Source organism: Malania oleifera, chromosome 12 (genome assembly GCF_029873635.1).
Source record: "Malania oleifera isolate guangnan ecotype guangnan chromosome 12, ASM2987363v1, whole genome shotgun sequence".
Classification (NCBI taxonomy): Eukaryota; Viridiplantae; Streptophyta; class Magnoliopsida; order Santalales; family Ximeniaceae; genus Malania; species Malania oleifera.
In genome coordinates, this window is record NC_080428.1 from 87,806,986 (window position 1) to 87,832,837 (window position 25,852).

General features: G+C 37.1%; 1 protein-coding gene across 2 annotated transcripts; it reads left to right on the top strand.

The window, feature by feature from the left end:
- The first annotated feature begins 1,579 nt into the window (after positions 1–1,579).
- Positions 1,580–25,604, top strand: LOC131144466 (calnexin homolog). Of its 2 annotated transcripts, none has more exons than XM_058093137.1 (7): positions 1,580–1,839; positions 1,998–2,090; positions 2,234–2,303; positions 23,553–24,682; positions 24,779–24,850; positions 24,939–25,055; positions 25,153–25,604. In XM_058093137.1, the coding sequence occupies exons 2-7, from the start codon at positions 2,010–2,012 to the stop codon at positions 25,312–25,314; spliced, it is 1,632 nt and encodes a 543-aa protein (XP_057949120.1). In that variant the 5' UTR covers positions 1,580–1,839; positions 1,998–2,009; the 3' UTR covers positions 25,315–25,604. The 2 variants fall into 2 exon arrangements, with proteins under 2 accessions (XP_057949120.1, XP_057949121.1); XM_058093138.1 differs by having other exon boundaries at positions 1,708–1,849.
- Positions 25,605–25,852: the final 248 nt, after the last annotated feature.

The window sequence follows — 25,852 nt, forward strand, 5'->3', positions numbered from 1 at the left end:
TTTCCATTTTTGATCATTTTGTTTTTAAATTTTATTATATTTTGTCCTTTTAGGTTCCACCATCTAGTTCTCTTACATTGGTTTATTTTATCATTTTTCTTCCATTTTTTTATACATATATCTAACACTACGACTCTATGTTGTGTGGCCAGGCTTTCACGCAGAATAACTTTACATTCCTTACATGATAAACGATCAACCTTCCTAGTTAGAAAAAAAATTTATTTGACTTCTATTTTGTCCACTTTTAAATGTTATTAAGTGTTCTTTCCTCTTCTTAAAGCAAATATTCGTTATACTAAAATCATATGACATAGCGAAGTTTAAATCATTCCCCTAGACTCATTTTTGTTTTTATATCCATATCCTCTATGTATCATCTCATAATTTTTATTATCTCTTCCAATGTGTCAATTCAAATCTCCTCCTATAAATATTTTCTCTATCCCTAGTCTGCCTTGTATAATACTATCCATATCTTCCAAAAATTATCTCTTAAGATTTTTTGCCAAGCCGACTTGAAGAACATAAGTAGTCAACTTCCTAGAGTTATCAATGGTTTGTATAAATTGGAGAAAATGGATACGACTTATAAGAGACATGTTTAGCTGATTTCTTGTTGGTATTGGTTTATGCTTATACGAGGTTTTTTTTTCGTTTGTTTGTTTTGTTGCGTGGGGTGTTTTTATTGGTTTGTAGGTCCTTATTTTGTTTTGTTTGGATTTGTAGCCCGGTTTTGGTTGGTTATTGGTGTTGTTTTTGGGAGTCCTTTAAAGTTTTTTTTTTTTTTTTTTCTATTGTAATCTCTCATTGCTTATTTTGTAACCACGGTAATCTTCCGCCAAAAGTGAGGGTATATTAATAAATAAATAAAGGTGCCGCCCTTCTTTGGAAAAAAAAAAAATCTCCTACTCTAGTTACATTCACAACGCTATCTTTTAAGTTTTCGCCTATAATAACGCTTACTCTATTCTTATGTTTTTCTTTTCTAATGTACCAAGGTTTAAATTCTGATTTATCAATTTCTCTAACTTACTTCCCCACCCACTTAGTTTCTTGAAGACAAATTATATTAATCCTTTTTCTGATCATTGTATTCACAATTTCCATGCTTTTTCCTGTAAGTGTCCCTATATTCAAAATTGCTAATCTAATCATAATTTCCCGAACTAACGTATTTACCTGCTCACGTTCAGAATGATGCAGGAACCCTCACATATTTGATACTGTACTTGGGCATCGACATGGCGTGTCGCTTCGGGGGGACGACTTAACTTACCCTTGCAACGTGTTGCTCGTAGGGGACGCCCCAACAAATATTAGGTAAGGATTCATATTATAGTGATCTGACAAATTTTATGCTAGCTGTCAGCTACCTAACGCAACCCTCCTCCTTTACTTGGGCTTGAGACCGGCTGTGTGTGAAAAAATTTAGACATTAAGTGAGTTAAATTTTTATAAAAATTTAAATTTTATAAATTTTTTAAAAATAAAAAAATAAATAATAAAAACATTCTTCACAATTAAATATGCCTCTCAAATATTTCTTAAAAGGGAACAAAACCAGAAAACACCTTGAATTGAAAATCTAGCAAGCGCACCGAAAATTTTCCACAGCAAAAGAAAAAAAAATGTTTTTTTTTTTTTTTTTGACTACAGTGAATTGCCGCCTGCCAGTAAAAAGGTGGCGTAAGCAGCTACACATTTCCACTCGTAATTTCTATTTTGTGAAAAAAAGAAAAAAGGCGCATAAATAGGGCTTCGAAGCACCAACTCAGAGTGAACATCCTGTATTGGGGTCATCTGTCGATAATCGAGCATCGACTGAGCGATTTCCCGGTTAGAAGCCGTTCGTTTCTTCTTTAAAATTTCAACTCGAATCATCAATTACTTTTCTGTTTTAAGTAAATTTGTTGTTATATCTCTGGTTCTTGTGATTTCATCTGTGTGGTGTGATGTCCGGGGTTTGATAATTTGGTTTAACTGATTAAAATTAGGGTTTTGAAATCATGGAGGGGAGGCGGATCCATCTGCAGTTGATTTTGGTGCTGATTGGTTGCGTTGCTTTCCAGATCTGCGCTTCAGATCCGGTAAAAATACTCGATACTTTAAAAAACATACTTGCTTTTGTTCATTTCCAAATTTCTATGCTGTTTGAAGACCATATTTCTGCTTTAATGAAAAAATTGTCTCTGGGTTACGAATTACATATCTTTTGGTTTTGCCGAACTAGATATTTTACGAGTCCTTCGATGAGTCATTTGAGGGGAGGTGGACTGCGTCTGAGAAAGATGACTATAAAGGTGCGATTTCATTTAACCAATATTGATTATTTTTAGATTTGTTGAACGCTGTTAAGTTTTTGTTCTTAAGCTATCCTGTCTACTGCTACGAAAATATTCCCGTCGCTGTTTTTGCTGCAAGTTAGCACGAGTTATTACGAATTTCAAAGTTTCAATTAAGTTTTTGGAATCTTGTACCAAATAAAGGATCATAGTTGCTGGCTGATTTCCTTTTTTCTTTTGGATACTTTACTGTTTACCATTTTTTATTTTGATTTCTGCAATCTGGAATTCTGCTTATTGATGGTCACTCAAATATTCATTTTTTTTTTGTTTCCTTAATGTGCTTCCTATAAAGCCCTCCTGCAAAATAAAAGTGCACAGCCACATGTATCTATGTCCATGATGATGCCAGCAAAAGAGGATAAATCAATATTCAGTCTTTTTTCAGGCTCATAGTTCTATAGTTTAAACACGAATAAGTTGCATATTTCAGTACTCAACAGAGCCAATTGTGGGCAGGATGGTCCTTAATTGAACCCCCATAATGCGATTGAAGCATGGGTTCAAATAACGGCCTCGACTGTTACGTAACGCTGTTATGTAACGGTTTTTTGGGTTACCGATACTGTTACGCACCACAAAATTGGTGGGAAGAAAAATCACGGCTGTAGCAGTTGTTATGGACTGCAATTGTTACGTAAAGGCCACTACGAAGGTTGTGCGTGCTTGAAAAAAATTTAAGGCCGTTACACCTGCATTCTGTTATGCAACATCTGCTACTCCCGCTTCCTGTTACGGTTAGGTTACGCTACCCACTACTAGGATTTAAAACCATGGATTGAAGGACAACTAAATTGGGTATAACAGTACAAGCATAGGTTTGTATGTGGTTGTGGTTTTCTTATTCATGCTCTTTAAAGATAAGCACACCAAACCAGGACACTCGTGTGGTGTGTAATTAAAGTGCCCTCTCTCTCTCTCTCTCTCACATATTATTGCACATGTGAATGTTTTATGGGGCAAGTGTTCTCCTTACTCGTGAGCACGTTGTAATGTTTTAGAAGAAATCGGAACATCCTAAAGTGGGTACAAAAATGAGTTTTGGTTGTACGATGCGGCACATAAAGGCCTTGTTTCATTGTTTGTAGTATTTCTGTTTTCTAGGGAAATGTTTGTAACCTAATGCAGTTTTAGGGGTATGTGTGTAATTTCATGTGTTTAGAGCTTTCTTATAAATAGTGTGTGAAAGCCTTGTTGTAAGCAGTTGATGCTGAATTAATTAAAGTGAACATGAGTTTCCCTTTGTATCTCCTCTCTTCCCCCTTCCCCTACCTTTCTTTCTTCAATTTCTTGTAATCTCTTCCATAGCTATAGAACCTTGCTGCTACCCCTACTCATTTGGTATTAGAGCCTGAACGCAATCTCATTCTTCCATTTCAACTCCGACATATTTCCCTTTCACTCGTCTTCTTCCTCCTTTTCTTCTTTCTTCATTCTCCCCATAGTTCTGCAACTTCCATTCCCTCTTTGCTGCTGCTTCTTCCTTCTTGTCTTTTCTCTTTGTTTGTCTCCCTTCATTCTCTCTCTAATTCTTCTTTGCCCTAAAATATTAGTGAAGAAAAAAAATGAAAATCAGTTCTAAACAAATTTGACATCTGACCAGCTGTGAAACCTTACGCACCACTTGAAATTTTCCTTTAGCTGACCCCTTCAAAATTCACCCTTGCTGGAGTTGGTTGACCCTCACCATTACCATTTGATTCACCATCCTTCGATCTACCACCTCCTAGAAAAGCATCATCAAACGATCCTTGTTGGCGGTGCACGCTTCCCACGTGCCAGCGACTGCAAGTGAGATTCTGCCAGACTCTCCTGCTGCTGCGAGAATCGCCAGAAATCGGTTCTAGCCACGATATTTCGGGTTTTGTTTCTATTTTGATCTGTAACAAGCTATTTTGCTTGTGGATACAATATTTTGTAAGCAAGCTCAATAATTTGCTAGGAAAAGCAAGAAATTGTTGCTGGCAGCATAAAAAATCAGGTTTTATTTTGGTAATTTGTGGGTTCTTTAAATGAATTTGTTTCATTTCTATGCACTACTCAAGATTAAAGGTGAGTTGAAGATAGTTTTTTATAATCGAGAGTGAGTTGTCGTTTACATGTATAGAATGAGAATTGTGGCCAAATTGTGTTAAGGACTTTGCTGATACATAGTTGCAGTGAGTATATGTACAAATCTAGCAATATGGTGACAAATTATTGGACAAAGGATTATTGTATCTAGGGCACATTTTCAAGCTTTTCCACACCTTTATCAAGTTTTGGAGGAAATGATTGCAAAATTATCATTGATGGTTGATGTCCTACGAATATGGTTTCTACAAATGGAGTCACTCGTATGCAACTTCATTCAGAACCTCTCACTTAGAGCCTTATGAGTTGTCTTGGATTGATAATACTACCTTACATGTTTATGAAAGATGTTTTTGTTCCTATCCAAATCGGTGATTATTTTGATAATGTTTTGGTGTGATATTATACCTATGAAGATTGGCTATGTACTTCTTGATTCTCCTTGATTGGATGATTTGGGTGTGACTCAAGGACATTATAACACACGTCTTTCACTATAATGGTAAGAATATCATCTTGAAGCCTGCACTACTACCCGACCAAAACAAAGAATCTGTTAGAGTTACTCAACTTGAAGAAATTGCAAGGAAGAAAATGTATGTGTTTGAAGACATCCAAATTCCTTCAAACTTTCCTGTTGTTGAGTTTGTCATTCTTGATGTGTTTATCAGTGGCAACTCTCAATTCAAGTCTATGGTGTTGGCAAAGAATTGTGGTTTCTTGTATCACTCAAAAGTGCTGAATTTCGAATAATCCAAGTTTGCTTCTTAATTATGATCCTTCAACATTTCAAAATTTTAGGTCGATTTTTTTTCCCTAACTGGGGAAGAGTTGATGTAGGACAACAAGCAAGACCTTGGGAAGATCCTTGTTGGAGAATACTTAGAAGAATTGGATCGAGGGTTGTTGGGTTTAGTAGTAGACTAGTATTTGATTACGTGTTTAGTTTAATTAGTATAGCATTATATGGATTTGGGGGCTTGTTTGTGGCATTTGTGTATTTTAGGGGCATGTTCATAATGTAATGTAGTTTAAGGTGTCACGGGTTGAATATTTCACACCTTTGTGAATATACCGTGCGACGCTAGCTAAAGCCCTCTTGTTTAACTAGCCAGCCTAGCGTTTACCACAAATTCATCAACAAAACACTTTCATTGTCATTCAAGCAAATATAAGCGGAAGCAATGACACTTAAGCAGTAAACATTCAAGCAACGTAATTCATTATCAACACCTCCGTTAAGAATGTGTGTCTAGCGAGGGAGGCAAGTAGGCTAAACACGTTGACAATACCTAGTGAGTTTTACAAGTTGATGAACACTCACCCTCCCCTAAAGAACTTTCTATGTTATTTTCACTTTGGCACTAGGAAACATCAATAGGACCAGGTAGTCATACTCCCTGTTTTAGCCTAGGGAAAGAAAAACAACCCTACCCTAGTATTTACATGATGAAAACTCATCCCAAACGCACGAGGCAAGCAATCACAGGCAAGCATAATGCCCTAAACAAGCTCGACTCATGACGACGCTCCCCCATTTATGCGGTTGGCGTCCTCGTAGACTTTGACGCTAGGTATACTTTAATTTTGTCTACGAACGGTTGCATATCTGCGCATAAACCCAACTGATTTCTTTGTCGCCAAGGCATTTCCACTTCATTAAGAACTCCCATTGCTTCTTCCTTGAGGATGTGAACTCTCTGTCTGCAAGGATGTCTTCAACTTCTCGTCTGTCGGGTTGCATTGTCTTCAATTTTGCTTTGGTTGACTAACTTCTGCTTGGATCTTCGGTGTCAGCGTTGAATGGGTCAAGGCAGTTGACGTGAAACACAGGATGCACTTTCATCCAAGCTGGAGGGTCAATTTTGTAAGTGGCCTTCCCGACTTGGACCAAGATGGGGGTTGGTCCTTAATATTTACGAAGTAGTCTCTTATCTCGTACTCATAGTGACGTGATCTGTTCAGGATTGAGCTTAACAGGCACCAAGTCACCTATGTGGAAGTGCTGTGATGTTCTTCCCTGATATGCTCACTTTTTCATCTGCTTAGAAGCTTTCTCCAGGTAGACTCGGGTTGCATTTTGTCTCCATTCTTTGGTAAAGATGTACGCTTTAGAACTATTTCCTCTGAATGGCTCGTCCACTGTGTGAGACAACAGCGGCTACTGGCCTGTAACAAGCTTAAAAAGACTCTTTTTGGTTGTTGAGCTCTTTTGGGCTTTGAAATAGAACTGGGCCACATCAAGTAGTTGCATCCAATTCTTCTGGTTGGCGTTGACCAAATGGCGCAAGTACTCTTCTAGTAGCCCGTTGAATCTCTCCGTCTGTCCATATGTTTGTGGATGGTAGCTCGAAGAGATGTCAAGTTGTGAACCAAGGATTCTGAAAAGTTCTGTCCAGAAGTTACCGGTGAATCTTGAGTTTCGATCACAAACAATATCTTGGGGAACGCCCCAATACTTTACAATATTCTTAGAGAATGGTTGTGCCGTCTCCTCTGTTGAACAATACTTTGGTGCGGGTATAAACGTATCGTACTTCGAAAACCTATCTATAACCACAAGTATTGACCTTGCATCTCCCACTCTGAGCAGGTTGATGATGAAGTCCAGTGAGACACTTTCCCACGGTTTGGATGGTATTGGTTGGTACAAGTAGGGGCTCCAGCAGCCCTGCAATCTTCTTCCACTCCACCTTGTCTTGTTGGCACGTGAGACAACTCCAGGTATAATCAACCATATCATCACGCATGTGCGGCCAATAATACCTCTGCCTCAGTAATGCCAAAGTGCACTGCCATCCTGGATGTCCGACCTACATGGTATCATGACACTCTCTCAATAGTGTCTTCCTTGGATCTCTAGCTTGTGGCACAAAGAGCCGGCTACCATGGGTCATTAGCAATTCGTCTTCCATCCAAAATAGGTGTGCTTTCCCCTCTTCAGTCAACTTATTAAGGTTCTGCGCAACTGGATCTTTGGCTAAATTCTCTTTGACGCGCTTCCGCATCGTCGTGGTGACGATACTCATGGTCAAGTGTGTTAGCATCTGCAAGGCCGCTAGCTCGGCCTTCCTGCTTAGTGTGTCAACAACTTGGTTCAGGCGCCCCACCTTGTGCTCAAATGAGAAATCAAATTTTGCCAATAATTCTTGCCACCGACCTTGCTTGGTGTCAACTTTGGTTGTGTGAAGAAGTGACTAACACTAGAGTTATCCGTTTTCACCACAAATCTTGACCAAAGTATGTAATGTCGCCACACACGGAGACAATGTATCACCGCTAGCATCTCCTTCTCCTGAGCTGCGTACTTCCGTTCTGCTTCACTAAGCTTATGGCTCTTATACACAAAAGGATGTCCCTACTGTAACAAGACTCCTCCAAAGGCGTAGTTTGATGCATCTGTTTGCACCTCAAAGGGCTTCATGATGTCTGGAGGAGCAAGTATTGGATCTCTCATCATAACATCCTTCAAGTCATCAAAGGCTTCTTGACACGTCTCTATCTAGTTCCACCCCTGACCCTTCTTCAGTAGTTCTGTTAAAGGTGTAGTTCTCCTCGAGTACCCCTCTACGAACTTCCTGTAATAGTTGGCAAGACCAAGAAAGGAACGCTACTCCTTCACCGTCGTTGGGATCTTCCATTCTTGAATTGTTCTCACCTTCTCCATATCCATCCTGATATGACCTTGCTCAATCACATGATCAAGGAATTTGATGCTCTGCTGAGCTAAAGAACACTTCTCTTTCTTTACATACAGACTGTTCTCCTTCAGCCTGTCGAACACCTTTCGCAGATGCTCTTTATGTTCTTCTAGAGTAGAACTATAGACAACAATATCATCCAGGACTTCATCAAGGTATAGAATGTCGCGGGCGCATTTGTCAACCCGAATGTCATCGCCAAGAATTCATATGTCCCATACCGTGTCACACAAGTTGTCTTCAGCTCATCCTCATAAGCAATTCTCACCGAATAGTAGTCGACCTCAAGTCGGGTTTAGTGAAATACTTGACATGACTCAGCTGATCAAACAGATCAACAATCAACGAAATAGGATACTTGTTACTCATCTCTTTGTTGTCGTCAGTGGTTAACCTAAAGAGGGGTTTAGTAGGGCCTTTAGGGGTAGGGGTATTAGACAAGGGGATCCACTCTCCCATTCTTGTTCTCCCTAGTTGTTGAACCCTTGGTAGGATGCTTCTCAACAATCAGGGTAGGGGAGTTACTAGAGGTTTGAATTTGGGCAAGGAGGAAGTGAAGATCTTTCCCCTTTGGTTTGGTGACGATACCTTGCTTCTTCTTGAGGGCAATTTTGCAAAATTCCAAAGAGCTCTCTATCCTTCTTTCTCTTTTGGACCATCATGTCCCTACTATTCATGACGACGGGAGAGTGTGGCAGGGTGATTCCTCAGGTACGTTCACTTCTGAATCCTTTCTCTCTCACCTTTTAAAGCCTCCTTCCCCCACCCTTTTTCCTTGGAATCACAGTCTTTGGAGGACTAAGATAATTGGGAAGATTTGAGCATTTGACTGAATTGTGATCTTGGAAAGTATTAGTGCGCATGTTGTGCTTCAGAGGAGAAAGCCGCATAAATTTTTCAGTCCTAATGTGCTCTTCATCTGTTGTGTAAGTAGCACAACAAATGCCCATCTTTTTGTGCATTATTGGGCGACTTGTTATAGGTCAATTTCAAGTGTTTTGGAAAGAATAGAAATGGAAGAGCTCCTTGATTTGCGGCTGTCTTTGCCATCCTTTGGACCTTGTGGATTGAGAGGAATGCTAGGAGTTTTAAAGGTTGCTCAACTTGCTTAGGGTTACTTTGGGATACAGTGACTTCCCTTGCAGCCCTTAGGCAAACTCTCTTGGATTTTTGGAGATTATCGCTAACCGACCTCGTGAGATATTGAGGGCGGCTCTCTTGTGATTGATACTTGTATCCTTTTTTTTGTTTCTTTTAGATTTTTTTTCATAGATTTTTTGTATCTTTTTTTATCCAGTGAGGACTCCTGTCTCCTGCCCTCCATCATGTTACTATGCTTCTTAGTTTTAATAAAATTTGTCTTCTATGAAAAAAAAGATGTAGAAACATAGAAAACTTTGAATAGTATAAAGAGGTCAGAAAAGATGCAAAAAAAGTTTGTTAGTGAAGCTAAACATAGAGCATAAAATAATTTATATGCTAGGTTAGATACAAAAGAAGGGTAAAGTGACATATTTAAATTTACTGAACTAGAGGAAGAACGAGCAAGGACTTGGGGAATGTAAAATGTATAAAAAATGAGGATGATAGTGTCTTGGTTACTTTAAAAAAGATGGGGAAGTTACTTTAAAATAGCTATTTAATGAAAACCAAGTAGAAGGCTTAAACTTGAACCACAAATGAGGCAAAAGCTACTAGTTGAGATTTATTCGCAAAATTAGAGTTAATGAAGTTAAGTTTGCATTACAAAAGATAAAAAATGGAAAAGTTATAGGATCAAATGACATCCCAATTGAAGTTTGGAAATGCTTAGGTGATGATAAAATTATTTGGTTAACTAATTTATTTAACGCAATTATAAAAACTAAAAAAAAATTGCTAGATGAAGAGTAAAATCACTTTAATTCCTATATATAGAGACATACAATGAAACTACGGGAAATGGTAGTTGAACAATGACAAAAAAGGCTAGAAACAGGGTCTCAAAAAATCAAATAGGTTTTATGCTTAGGAGATTGAGTGTAAATATATCTTTTAAGAATAGTAATGGAAAAGTTTAGGAAAAAGAAGAGGTACTTGCATTTGGTTTTTAATATCACCTAGAGAAATTCTTTGGTGGGATTTAGAGCAAAAAAAAGATATGTATGAGTATATTGATGTCATTAAGGATATGCACAATAGAGTAGCTAGTGCTAGAACTATAAATGGAGAGTTTAGGGAATTTCCATGCACAATATGTGTACGCCAAGATTCACACTCTTTATCTTTTTGCATTTTTGATGGATAAACTTACTAGAGTATAAAAAATGAGGTTCCATGGTGTATATTGTTTGCAGGTGATATTGCCTTGATCGGGAAATTAGGGTGGAGTAGAATCTAGGTTAGAATTACGGAGAGAAGCTTTAGAATGTAGTGTAGAATTGGCAAAGTGGATTAGATTGGATAATCTGTGGTGGATTAGGTGGGTAATCGGATGAACAAATGACAATTCATAATTGACTCAATTAAGTGATGGATTGATGGCGGCTTAGGTAAGATAATCCATTCGCCATCCTAACAACAATTTTTTAATCTACTAATGAGTAATTCATTTTGCAACTTAATAAATAAAGTTGTGTTTTAATTTATAATTTGGTTAATTGCAATACATTTAGTAACCAATTACATGAATGGATGATTGAAGTTCAATGTTCAAACATTTTAGAATCAAGAAAAAATCAAGTGCATGAACGTGAATAGCCGATTGTGCGGGATGCGCCACTGCACTGTGGGAGTTGGGAACGTGTGTCCAAATTGTGGCTACTTTTGGCATATTGTATGGCATAAAAGTCCTATAATGATGATATTGAACTGCTATTTAGGAAGTGGGTAATTGGGAAGTATGGATTGGGAGGGTAATTGGGAAGTATGGATTGGGAGGGTTGGTCTTTGATTTTTGGTCCTTTGCAAGCTGCAAATGGACTTGGAAATTGGCGTAGTTAGGTAGTGGGTATTGGGAAAAGTGTGAATAGTAAATAGGTTAAAGCCCTTTTCTCAATGAATTAGTGGATCGTTGTCAAATTGAATTGACTGGACTTGTTTAACAATGGGTAAGCTTTTTTAAAACCATTTTTGACTTGTTTAACAACAATTTTGATATGAGTTGGTTTAAGAAGATTGGATTTGATTTGAATTAGTGAATTTTTATCCATTTTTCTAGGTCTACTCTAGAGGTTTTAGGATAAGTAGAAATAAGATGAATATATAATGTAATTTTAGTCATGGTAGGAGGAATATTGGAGAAAAAATTATGATGGTCAAAAAATTAATAGTATTACTAGATTTAGATATCTTGGATTTATTATGCAAATCGAAGGAGAAATCGAAGAAGATGTTATAAATAGACTTAAAGCAAGGTGGATAAAATGAAGAAGTGCTTAAGGCGTGTTGTGTGATTGTAAAATATCCTTAAATTTAAAAGGGAAGTTTTATAGGACGACTATAAGACTAGCAATGCTATATAGATCAGAATATTGAAAAACTAAGAAACAACATATCCAAAAAGTAAAAGTTGTTGAAATGAGTGTTAAGGTGGATGAGTGGTATGAATGTATGTTTGTTTTGTTTTTTTTTTGTTTTTTTTTAAAAGAAGGAATGAACATATGTGTGGTAGACTAGTCTAGGCTGCAGATATCTACCTTGTTTGGAGGCTAAGAAACTTGGTGATCTATGCCCAAAGTTCTGTCAGTGCTGAAGAGACAACAACAACAACAACCACAACAAGCTTTAAGTCCCACTTGGTGGGTTTGGCTACATGAGCCCATTTTGCCAATTTATGTGATCATGGACAATTTCCTTTGACAAATTTAGGGCTATTAAATTCTTACTCTCGCATTGCGAGTTATTTTAGATCTACTTCTATCCCTTCTACTGCCTCTCACAGTAACGAATTCACTCTTCTTAATTGGTGCACTATATGTTGCAAGTGCCCAAGCCATTTAAGTTGTCCCTCCCTTATCTTCTACAGGACCTATGCCTAACTTATCATGAATATGCTCATTTCTTAATTTATCTTTTAATGCTAAACCACTCATCCATCTAACCATTCTTATCTCGGCAACTTTTACTTTTTGAATATGTTGTTTCTTAGTCGACTAACATTCTAATCCATAGAGCATAGGTGGTCTTATAGTTGTTTTATAAAACTGACCTTTTAATTTTAAGGGTATTTTGCAAGCACAAAGTACACTCGAAGCACTTCTCCGTTTTACCCAACCTGTTTTAACTCCATGTATTACATCTTCTTTAATTCTCTTTCAGCTTGCATAATAGATCCAACTTATTGAAATCTACTAGTGCTATTGATTTCTTCATCATCAAAACAATATTATCTGCAAACAACATATATCATGGAACCTCATTTTGGATGCTCCTAGTTGGTTCATCCATCACTAAAGCAAAAAGATAAGGCCTCAAAGTAGATCCTTGATATACACTTATTGTAATTGGAAATTCTCTAGTCTCTATACTTATAGTCCTAACACTAGTAATTACTCTATCATACGTATCCTTAAGGACATCAGTGTACCTACTACATACAACCTTTTTTCTAAAACCCACCACAAAACTACCCTAGGTTCTTTATCATATGCTTCCTCTAAGTCAATAAATACCATATGTAAGTTTCTCTTTTACCTCAAAACTTTTTTATTAACCTGCTTAAAAGAACAATAGCTTTAATAGTAGATCTCTCAGGCATAAAACCAAATTGATTTTCCGTGACCTTTGTTTCTAGCCTTAATCTTTGTTCAATTACCCTTTCTCACAGTTTCATTGTATGAATCATAAGTATAATTCCACGATAGTTATTACAATTTTGAATATCTTCTTTATTTTTGTATATAGGTATTAAAGTGTTTTTTCTCCATTTGTCCGACATTTTCTTAATTTTATAATTGTGTTAAATAAATTAGTTAACCATATAATTCCATTATCACCTAACAATTTCCAAACTTCAATTGGGATGTTATCCGAACTTATAACTTTTCCATTTTTCATATTTTCTAGAGCAAACTTAACTTTGTTAACTCTAATCTTGTGAATAAATCTTATATTTTTAGTCTTTTCCTCATTTATCAATTCTAAGTTTAAGTCTTCTACTTGATTTTCATTGAATAGCTTATTAAATATGTCTCTTTCCCCCTCTTTTGTGTCTAATTTAGCATAAAAATTATTAATTGATCTATATTTAGCTTCACTAAAGGCCTTCTTTGCATCTTTTCTTGCCCCTTTATGCTTTTCAATGTTTTCCATGCTTCTATATTTTTGCCATGTTTTATACTAATTTTTTTTTCTTGTTCTTTTTACAACTTTTTTGATAGCTCGATCCCACTACCAACTTTCTTTGCTATTCGAAAATCTTCTGCTTGATTCACCTAAAATCTGTTTTGCTATCTTTTAAAATAGAGCTAGCTATCCTATTCCGAAGAGTGTTGTGTCTACACATCCTTTATAGCCCAATTGCAATCTCTAATCATTTTATCTTTAAATTTTATTATATTTTCACCCTTTAGGTTCCACCACCTAGTTCTCTTACATTGGTTTATTTTATCTTTTCTCTTCCATATTTTAATACATATATCTAACACTAAAACTATATGTTGTGTGGTTAAGCTTTCACCTAGTATAACTTTACAATCTTTACACGATAAATGATCTACCCTCTTAGTTTAGAAAAAATCTATTTGACTTTTATTTTGTCAATTTTTCAAGGTTATTAAATGTTCTTCTCTCTTCTTGAAGCAAGTACTCATTGTAATAAAATCATATGACATGACAAAGTCTAAGATCATCTTCCTATGCTCATTTTTGTCTCCATATACATATCCTCCAGTTATCCTCTCATAACTTTTATTTTCCCTTCCAATATGTCCATTTATATTTGCTCTTATGAATATTTTCTTAGTCCTTGATATTTGCTAAGCCTACTTGAGGGGCATAAGCACTAATGATATTTATTATTTCTTGGCCTAAGACCATCTTGATTTTTGTAATTCTATCCCCTAATCTTTTGACATCTACAATGTTTTCTTTTAAGTTTTTGTCTACAATAATTCCTACCCTATTCTTATGTTTTCTTTTACAGTGTACCAAAGTTTAAATCCTGATCTTTCAATCTCTCTAGCTTTCTCTCCCACCCACTTAGTTTCTTGAAGACAGATTACATTAATTTTTCTTCTAACCATTATCCCCACAATTTCCATGCTTTTACCCTTAAATGTCCCTATTTCCAAGTTGCTAATCTAATCCTAGTCTCTTGAACTAACTTCTTTATCTGTCCACGTTCATAATGATAGGGGAACCCTTGCATATTTGACACCATACTCAGGCGCTAAGATGATGAGGGCGACAACCTAGCCCACTTTTTGCTACACCCAAGTGGTAGAGGTGCAATGCGTCGCTCATAGGGGATTCCCCAGTGGATAATCGTGAAGGATTCATATCATGATGATATGACATGTTTTATGCTGGTTGTTTGCTACCTAATGCAACCCTCCTCCTTTACTCGGGCTTGGGAACGGCTGTGTGCGAGATGCATCACAACTTACAAGTGGAGTTTCAATGCTGAAGAGATTATTTTGGAAAATTGCTCACGATGTAAAACTTAGACTAAAATTAATTTTCCTTGAGCATTCATGGTAGTAGTTAGGTTTCTCTGGTTTCAGTCCCTGCTGTGAGAGTGCTGCTCCTGTTGTATTCTTTTGTTTTTCCCTGAGCAATAAAGTTCTTATCTTGTGCAAACAACGAAATATATTTGCAGATAAGTTAGCAATAGCGCGTGTAGAAGATTAGGGAGGGGCAGCTCAGATGGTTTGGGCATGTGCAATTTAGGCCAAATAGTGCATTAGTGAGGCGGAGTGAGCTAGTTATTGTTAGTGGTTGTAGAAGTGGTAGAGATATATCTAAAATAACTTGGAATGAGATAGTGAGTGAGGATTTAATAGCCCATAAATTGTCAGAAGAATTTGCCCATGTTTGTGTAAATTTGTGGAAGAGGATTCATGTAGCCAATCCCATCTAGTGGGATTTAAGGGCTTTGTTTGTTGTTGCTGTTGCTGCAATCAATGATTTCAAGTGTCTAGTGTATGATTTTGCAAGGACTTCTATAGACTGCTTCATGGCTTGTATGTAATAATTGTTACGTAATATTTCTTGATTGTGCTTTAGTGGTCACATAAGGTTTCATGATTTTTAAATGTTTAATGATATATTTATTCTAAAATCTACGTACTCTTTATACACATTTGTTAGCTAGTACTTTTTTGCAAATTTATTATTATAAAATAAAATGCTCGCACTGATCAACTCCTTTTCTATTTTCTCCTTCACACCCCTTCTTTTGCAGTTATTTTTTAATGTTACAAACTCTTTAAACATTCGGATCCCAGGATGACATATTTGACTGCACATGTTCTTGAATCTGCAGATTAGGAAAGATCATCCAGGGAAAATTAATGAAACCAATGACTTGGACGTGTACTTTGTTTTTAAGTTTTTTTTTTTTGAGTTGAAGCGACACTGAAATAAAAATGTTAATGAAGTTTATCCTTTTTAAGTGGCTAGCATCTGTATAGATATTTCACAATCGTATTACTAAGTAAATTTAGAAATTATATTTTTTAAGCTTATCAAAGAAAACAAATTTACTTGTGTTATACTCATCTGTTTAATATACTTATCAAAGAAGTTTGCTGCTATTGATTAATGAATCATGATTTTATTGAATTTTTTAAAGTAAATTGACATGTGACTTGCATTAAAAAATATGGGCAATCATGGTTTAATGATATGGAATTTCATCACTTGCATTAAAAAGAAACTTGATTATTTGTCATCAACTCATGACCAGGAACAACATAGAGATAGTCTGCCTGTTAGGTTTTTGAATCACATCTTTTACTATTTCACTGTACTAATCCTTTTAATGTCATCAGCCCAAGCTTCTTAGTCATTATTGAGGCAATAAATCCTGAATGATGTGAAGGCCATAAAGCATCATTAGACTATAATTCTATTGAATATAGAAGTGAAGAATGATTTGAGTATTAGACTATAATTCTATTGAATATGAAAGTGAAGAATGATTTAAGTTACAAAATAGTAGTTTAAATCCTAATGTGATATTGAGAACCTAATGTTTGTAGATCATTCTGTTTTTCTGTTGAACTGTGCATTTTTTAATTATCTTGTTGGCTTAACCAATATTTTTTACCCAGACTTACTGATATGAAATGTTGAGAGAAATTGTTTTTCTCTTGGTAAGCTATAATGGATGAGCGTGGGAGAGGGGACTGCTTTTTGTTGCCTTCTAAACAGTTCTATAAAAGGCGTAGATTTAAAAAATTAGGGATTTTATATTGGTTTTGGGATATTGATTTATTTGAGTAATTTTAATACTGTGTGGTTATTTTGTAATTTTTGATTTTTTTGGAGTTATTATATATATATATATATGTGTGTGTGTGTATGTGTCTGTTCTCTTTCTTTTTTTTTTGTAGTTTTATCTTTACTGTTTCTTAGATGGCCATAAATATTGGCTTATTATGTAAAGTTAAGCAGCTCTTTCACAGCAGCCTTTCTCTCTCTCTCTCTCACCTCCATTCTCTCTGCCCTCCCTCGAATTTTCTTCTTCCTCCTCCCTTCGTCCTTTTCCTTTCGCTTCTCCTCTCTGTTATGTCCTATTTTCTGTCCTGTTATCTCTTTCAGTCTCTCCCTGTTCTGCATCTAACCCTGTATTCTGCCCTGCTATAGTTTATCTCTTGTTGTCCTTCTTCTCTTCTTCTATCTCTGTCTCTCTCCCTCAATCCTCTCACTCTGTTCTGCTGTTGCGTCCTACATCAGAGTGGTATAACTCTCAAGATAAAGTGAAGAAAAACATCTCTGTGCTAAGCTAGACATAGCAGTTCTAAAAGATAAGTTTGAAGGGTGGGTGGGTTGGTCTTGGGCATTTGCAACATATCTCCAGTGACAGTAATGTTAGAGATTTGTAGGAGGAAGAGTAGACCTGGTGGGGTTTTGGACTTAGTTGTTGTACAACAAAAAAACAACAACAAACAAACAAACTTAATAAGTTTTAAAGGAAGGGTGGATAAGATGGTCTTGAGTATTTGCAATGCAATTGAAACAATTCTCCAGTGAGAGGGTAATGTTTGAGATTGTAGGAGGAAGAGTAAGATCGGGTGGGATTTTAGGCTTAGTTATTGTACAAAAACAAACAAACAAACTAATTTTTATTTGAATGAGTTTTAAATTAATAATACCAGGCTGGCCTAGCAGTACTCCTGGGCTCTCTCCCTTGCGAGACAGCTTACCCTCCTTCTCGCATGAATCTTCCTAGGGCTTCGAAGGTAGCCAGTGCTGCTTCGATAGCCAAAGGAGTTGCCACAGAAGAGATAGACCAGAAGCAGCGATCATCGGAGGAAGATTTTTCTTTGATTCCTTGGCTCTGGTACTTCCTAGCAATAAGCTCTTTAGAAGGTAGTGGAAACCTACTGCGTGCAAGACTGCAAGTTCGTAGCTTCATATTCGTAAAAGCCCTTGTAAGGTCAAAGCTTCTTCTTTTGAAGGTCATTTGTGGGGCTCAGAGCGGGAAGGTCAGGGATCTTTTGATTTCTCTCTCTTCTTCTCTTGCGAAACAATCTGATACACTGCTATGAAGCTTACTGCTGTAGGGTATGTTGAATCGAATGTTACAGATCAAGGGAAAATCCTTTGATCCGCACTTGGACAAGGGCAGGGGGGGTTTCATCTGTGCTTGTGTTTGAGAATAATGATGTCCAAAACAGGTTGGTTAGAGGTTAGATTTTCAATAGAGTCTGCATCCTGGTTTGCTGATGGATTTTCAGTTTTCAGTCAGATGGACGGGATTTTGATGTATGTGCAAGGGTGTTACACAGTATTGGCTGTCTATTAGGTGGATGAAGGTGGGGAATTTTTTGGAGTTAGGGTTGGGGTGGGAAGGTAAGAAATTTTCAGTATTTATTCCCGGTGGCTCAAAGAGTGAGGGGTGGCGTCACTTTGTGAGAGAATTCAGCAAGTTGGCTAAGGAATTTCAGAATGATTTTGGAAGTGTAGTTGCAGATGGTTCTTCTCATCCCAGATTGTGGAGTTGAAGTGCGGCGGGAAGGTAAAATAGAGGAGGGCGAGGGCGAAGGTTGCAGAAGTCAAGATCGATCTGAAATCAGGATAGGGAGGTCGGAAGAGGAGCAGTGCTATAGGTGTGGAGGATACAGAAGAAGGATTATGGGTTCTCGAAGACAGGTTCCAGCACTAACCAACCAGAATCAATTGACCAGAATGTGAAGGAAGCTAGGATTCCAGGGGGAGTGGTGCATCTCTCTGAGGCAGCTTGGGTTGTTTTTGGGAGGAGATCATGAAGAAGAGTGGGCTGGGTGGTTTTTTCCTTGTGTTGGACTTGGCCCAAAAAATTGCAAAAGGAGGTACGTGTCTCTTGTCTAAACTGGGGCAATCATTTGAGTAGGCCCAATGTTTAGGAAAGTCTGATGTGGGCAGTAATATGGAGATTGAGGGAAGACCACATCTCTGGGTTCTGTGCTGAATGAACAAGACGATTCAGGTATTTGTTGGATCCCAATAATGGGCAGCCCCAAATTACCATTCCTAGTATTTAGGAGTTGATAAGTGGGAAGGAGGACTTTTGACCTTTTGATAATGGACTTCTTTCATAGGTTCCAACTCTCCAGGATACAAATTGAAATGATTAAGCTTAGGAACAAATTCAGAATAGTAGCAGGTTAGTTTTGGAACAAGATTGTGATGTTAAAGATGAGATTAGTGTCGAAGAAGGATTAAAAGGTAGGCGGGAAAAGGGTAAAAAATTGGAAGCTGTCTTGGAGGGAAATTTTGATGTTTTTTGTCCAATTTCTAAAAAATGTGAGGGCAACAAGGTTTATGTTCGTAGGAAGGCAGCTCATATGGGTGTGGAGATGAGGTAGGTGTTTGGTGATAAGTGAGAAAAATCTGGTAAATCAATGCCAAAGATATTAAAGAGATATTCTAAAGGGGAATTTAGCATAATGGAAGACTCTCATGCAAAGAAGGAAATTGGGGGTAGCAATGGGGCAAGGAAAAGTGATACAGAATTTTTTTTTTTGGGGGAGGGGGTTTTCCAGATTCAGAAAGTGACAATATTATAATATGGTTTGTTTCTGATTTTTTTTTTAATGAATTTGTGGATTTATCTTACGTTCATCCTCCCGCACTAGAAGGTTTAAAGGGAGTATCTATTTTTTAAAATGATGGACTGGTTAATAGTTTATTGCATAGGGATGGAATTTTTCCTATATTAGTGGAGGTAGAAGCTCAGTTTCTCTTGGATAAATGGATTTAAAGTTGATTGATTTTAGAGGAAATGAAGTGCAATTGGGCTGTGGCAAAAGTCAAAAGATGAAGGGTTGAAGAGAGTTAGTGAATTTGAAGAGCTCGATCAATTATGATGGAACGAGTTTGAAGAGGGGTCTCCTTGGTTAATTTAGTCTAGGTTAATTTTGTGATCTTGAGTGTTTTGCTTTCTTTCATTTTTCTTTTTCTCTTTGATAGTATTTCATTGTTATCTAGCAGACTCCTTGCCCCCATAGATCGTACCTTCTCATTATTAAAAAAAAAAACAAGAAACAGACAACAACAACAAACCACGCCTTAAGTCCCACTAGGTGGGGTCAGGTGGTTGTTGTATTGGATTATTATTTAATTGTTTTGCTTTGGAAAATGACCAACAGGTTGGGTACTTGCCTTTTTATAGTTACCTTGTTTGATTAAAAAATGCACTTGTTATTTGTTAATAATGTGGTGCTCTTGTATGGGGCTGATCTAAATCATGGCGACTTGGTTCCTACCCTCCATTGTTAAGCTTTAATGCAAAAGCCTTACATGCTTTCTTATGATGCACATGTTCATAAGTGTGGGGGAGATTCGCAATTGAAGGAATTCTGAGTGACGATTGTATATAACATTGCTTCTTGTTCAGAGGAGAACATCCATAAGGTGAAAGTGCATAGGGTTGCAATGGTCATTGCAAGTGTTGTGAAGGCAGCTAGGGTTGCCATTGGGAAGACGAGGGTACATAGGTTGGTTTGTGGCTTCTGGTTCTCATTTTGGATTTGGGTTAGGTATGTGAGAAAGACGGGGCTTCTTTCTTAACAAATTTGGACCATTCAATAGAATAAGCTTGGAATAATAATAATGTTATGGGCCTTTCTTTAGTTCAAAAGGGGGGTGTGTCCTAGCTCTTCCCATGTCCGATACCTATCATGGAATAAATCCACTTCCATGGCCAAAATCAGAAGCCAAATAAGGGGGAGGTGGGTATTCAGATAGTTAACGAAATCCAATCCCCTTTTCAGTGTGTAACCAGGATTATTTTAGCTTGGTTTAAAATTAGTTCAAGAAGAAAATGATGATAATAACAAAAGCATCAAATTGGTTGTTGATTTGGTTTTTTTGTGGGCTTTGAGGCTGGTACAAATCTTGATGTTTCAGATTTTAATTTTGAAAAATATAAGGGTTCTAAGGTGTATACTCGTTAGAAGGATGCTGTGATGGGTGCGGAAAGGAGGAAACTAGATAAAGTAGAGAGACAACATTTCAGTGAGATAGGGCTAAAAAGTTTAAGGAGAGATTCTGTAGGCGAGTTGAGTATCATGGAAGATGCACTTGCTAAGATGAAGGATGTAGGTTGTAATGGAGTTAGCAAAGGATAGGAGGTTGAGAAATGGGGAGATTTCTCAAATAATGATAGTGATGGCATGAGTGAGTTTGATTGTGATGGGGGTTTGCTGTTGGATGAGATTCAGGAACAATATGGATATGTTTCTCATTCTTGTGATGATCTTGTGGACTTATCATATGTTCATCCAGCCTTGTTGGAGGGATTGGAGGGGGTTTCTATTTTATAAAATAGTGTTTTAAAAGGCTCAATCGAGGCTCCCTCAAGGCAAGACATGCCTAAATGCCTTGAGGCTCAATTTAAAATATCAAATTTCAAAAAGGTTAACACATTACATGTCGAGGCTTGTACATTTTTGCAAAAGGCACGCTTTTTGCGCCTTCTTAGGGTTTTAGGGTTTTGAGTGTTTGATTTTCAAGTTAGGATTGGTTAGAAAATTTTAACTACATGTTTGTATAAAAGGATGTCATAATATGATGTGATTTCTAAAAATCTTGAACCTCAACCTTTTCAAAATAACTAAGAGTTGTATCTTAGATCATTATAATAGTTTGAATTTTGTAACAGTATAGCTATCTCTGTCATGATTGATGTCATGTATTCAGGTTATCAATTTTTGAATAGCGAACAAGTAGTTTGCAAAGTATATCTAATTTTTCTTTTTTACATTATATTTGTGATTTTTTTTAAATATTTAGTTTATTTAACATATTTTTTTCTTAAAACAAATTCTCAAAAGGCTAATGCCCTAGTGGCTTAAGGCTTACGCCTTGCTTCTTAAGGGTTAAAACGCTTTGCCTTTCGTCTTTGTCTTTTAAAGCATTGTTTGAATGGGTTGGATAATAAAGTGCAGTGCAACGATGGAATTCTACCTATACCTGCAGAGGTGATTTCTAGGAAGGATTTAGAAGCAAAAGAGATGATTTAGAAATTGGATTTAAAAATGTGTGATGCTGGAGGAACAAAGTGCACTTTGTTGGATGTTAGTACAAAGCAAAGAAGGGTTGGAGGGAGCTAGCAAATCAAATTTAGAATGCTCAGTGAATTACGATGGAAAGGGATTGAAACAGGGTTTCCTTGGTTATGTTTTTACTTTTTAATTTTTTTTTTGTTTTTGCTGTTTTTATTTTTTTGGGTGGATTTCTTGTGCCCTTAGATTGCAACTTCTCTTTCTAATATTCCTTTTTGTATAATTAAAAAAATGCACATGTTCATGTTTATGCTGGTACAAAATATGTATATTATTTATTTGCCTTGTTGGGTGTGTATATATATATTACTCGTTAAGTTATTAAAATTATATTAGTTGCCCTCCGAAGGTTTCAGTTGTCAAGTTGTAAGTTTATGCTTGCTTAGTCTATGGTGTACACGTTTATGCTTGTTTATGCTGGTAGAAAATATGTATATAATCTATTTGTCATGTTTTAAATTTTAAACCAGTGACCAACTCAGGGAAGACACTGGGTCGGTCGAACTGGTGGAACAAAATGGTGGTTGAATGGATGATGTCAGCAGGACACTATTTATATATATGTATGATATTAGATTTAATAATGTTGTTATGAAAATAATGTTACATTGATTCCATATAAATATTAAAGATGCTTGTTAAAATCAAATCACATATATTAGTATTATAGCTAAATAAGACCACTAACAGCCATCTAAAAATAAAATTTCAACAACTTTTCTTATTTTTATAAAATATTATTTGAAATTTATTATATTATTTTTAAATGTAGCGTGTGTGTGTGTGTGTGTATTGTTTTATTAAATTATTAATTTTTGGAGAAAGGTTAGATGAACTTATTAGTGCAAGGGAAAGCAATGAGTGAGATGGACTGCATATATTATTTACTCCGTAATGAACTTAGAACTGAAATTCATGCGGTGGTAAGCTGCTGGTGAATTTAGGTCTTGTGTTCAAGTCCACACATCGGCACTCTCAGCAATGCAATTTCTTTTTAAAGCTAAGATTGGGTTGACCACCCCCCATGTTAGATTGGTACTGGACAGTTCCAACTGGTGGTTGGCCAGGTCAACCCTGGTTTGAAGTATTATTTGTTCTGGGAGGTTGACCAGACTGGCCTGGCGACCGGTTCTGGTTGAACTTGGTCGGTCTGGTCCTGAGTTTTAAACCATTTTGGCTTGTTGGGCATGTGTATCTGTTTTGAGTTATTAAAGTTCCATTGCTTACCTTGTGGGATTTTCAGTCAGAAAGTCTTACAAGTGGACAAGATGTGTCCCTATCTGTTCTAGTGAATTTGTCTATCTAAAATTGTAAAGTTTGCCAACCGTTGGCTACAAACACGACTCATGCTTTAATGGCACAACACATGTTTCTGTGACTGCTGATAGTTTCAGTGATGAAGGTGCAGCATAACATGTTTTGTCCTTATTTATTGATCCATCTTGAATGAATTAGAATTCGTATGTTTGCACATTACTTTGTACTGGCACATCCTTGTTTTCAGTGCAAGTCCTTATTTATTGATTCATCTTGAATGAATTAGAATTCGTATGTTTTCACATTACTCTGTACTGGCAAATCCTTGTTTTCAGTGCAAGCTTCAAGTTGTGTTTGTTACCTCTGTGCATGCAGATATATTTTCCATGACATAGGCTTTGTAATGTTGTGTTGGTGTCTATTTTGTGATTGGCTTTTCTAAATTGCAAAGTATACATTTGCATGATATTCTTCTTGAGTAGGTGTATGGAGGCACTCTGCAAGTGAGGGACATGAGGATTTTGGGCTTCTTGTCAGCGAACAGGCTAGAAAGTATGCAATTGTGAAAGAACTTGACAAGATTGTCAGCCTTAAGGATGGGACTGTTGTCCTACAGTTTGAGGTCCGGTTCCAAAATGGGCTAGAATGTGGTGGTGCATACTTGAAATACCTCCGAACCCAAGAGGCTGGCTGGAAACCAAAAGAATTTGATAATGAGTCTCCATACTCCATAATGTTTGGACCTGACAAATGTGGGTCCACCAATAAGGTGCACTTCATAATAAAGCACAAGAACCCCAAGAGTGGGGAGTATGTGGAGCATCATCTCAAGTACCCACCCTCTGTGCCTTCTGACAAACTCTCCCATGTGTATACTGCAATTTTGAAACCTGATAATGAGCTGCGGATTTTGATAGATGGAGAGGAGAAGAAGAAAGCAAACTTTTTCTCAGCTGAAGATTTTGAACCTGCACTGATACCTGCCAAGTCTATTCCTGACCCAAACGACAAGAAGCCAGAGGATTGGGATGAGAGGGAAAAGATTTCAGATCCAGATGCAGTGAAACCAGATGATTGGGATGAGGATGCACCAATGGAAATTGAAGATGAAGAAGCTGTGAAGCCTGAAGGGTGGTTGGATGATGAGCCTGAGGAGATTGATGATCCTGATGCTGCAAAGCCTGAAGATTGGGATGATGAGGAGGATGGTGAGTGGGAAGCACCAAAAATTGATAACCCGAAGTGTGAGATGGCACCGGGTTGTGGGGAATGGAAGAGGCCAATGAAGAGGAATCCAGCTTACAAAGGAAAATGGCATGCCCCTCTAATTGACAATCCGGACTATAAAGGCATCTGGAAGCCGCAGGAGATCCCAAACCCTGATTACTTTGAGCTTGACAAACCTGATTTTGAGCCCATTGCTGCCATTGGCATTGAGATTTGGACAATGCAAGATGGCATTTTGTTTGACAATATTTTGATAGCTAGTGATGAGAAAGTTGCAGGATCATACAGAGAAACAACATGGAAACCAAAGTTTGAAGTGGAGAAAGAAAAACAGAAGGCTGAGGAAGAAGCTTCCGGTCAATTGGGTGGACTTTCTGGCTTCCAGGTAAAATTCTGATCCCATCTGTGTTCTAGTTCCTTCTGTATCATATGATTTCCTGTAATGTTATTGACTAATTTTCATGGAAAAATGCTCTAGCAGAAGAAGGTTTTTGATCTCTTATACAAGATAGGTGACATTCCTTTCTTGGAAGCATACAAACCCAAGATCAATGTAAGCAAACAAATTTATCTATGGTATGCATCTTCGAATTTGAGTTGGAGATTTGCGATGATGGGGAGAGTACATGTCTGTTTTGCAGGATCTCATTGTAAAAGGTGAAAAACAGCCTAAGCTAACAATTGGCATCCTGGTTTCCATGGTGGTGGTTATCTTGACTGTCTTTTTAAGACTCCTTTTTGGTGGGAAAAAGCAAATGGTATGGTTTCAATACCTCACATTATAATTGCCTTTCTCTGGGGCAGCTTACGTACTGTGGGATTTCCTAATGCCATCATTGTGGTGGTTGGTTGCAGGTCAGTGCTGCGGAGACAAAGAGTGGAGTGGCTGCAGAGACCTCGGAAGATGAAGGAAAAAATGGAGAAAAGGAAGATGAGAATGAGAAGGAAGGCGTGAGAGATGAGGATGAGAGGGAAGATGTGAGTGCTCCTCGCAGGAGGACCAGAAGGGAAACTTGAACGGATTTGAGTTGGCAGTGATGGTTGCTTCTGTTTCTGGATAATTTTTATGTGGGATATTCAGATGAAAACTTGTAGGGAAATTTAAATTTTGCTGTGAGATTAGGGTCAAGTAGGGACAAGTTCTTTAATGAGGGTTTGTCCTGATGTTCTTTTGTCTCAAATACTTTCAGTGCCATCTGGCTCGAGTTGTCCTCCTCATAAACTGTCTCTGTATGTGCTTAGTTTTTCAGTGTTGAATTCGACTTGTCTTGTCTATGTATAAATGTGTGCACGTGTTTTCGGTTGCTTGTGTTGGGCTGAAATAATGGATGGAGTGCTCGTGGTAGTTGATTTTGGGTGGTCTTGGACTATGGAACAGGTGTTGGTCCAGGTATATTTAGAATGATGCAATAAAATAAGAAATTATATATAGGCACAAAAATGGAAAGAATAACCTTGAAAGACAAATTTTATTAATAATAAAATGCCTTAATTACAGGAGATGATCTCTTATTGACCTTTGTTGGTTCTAAAATCAATGGAATCATAAACACGG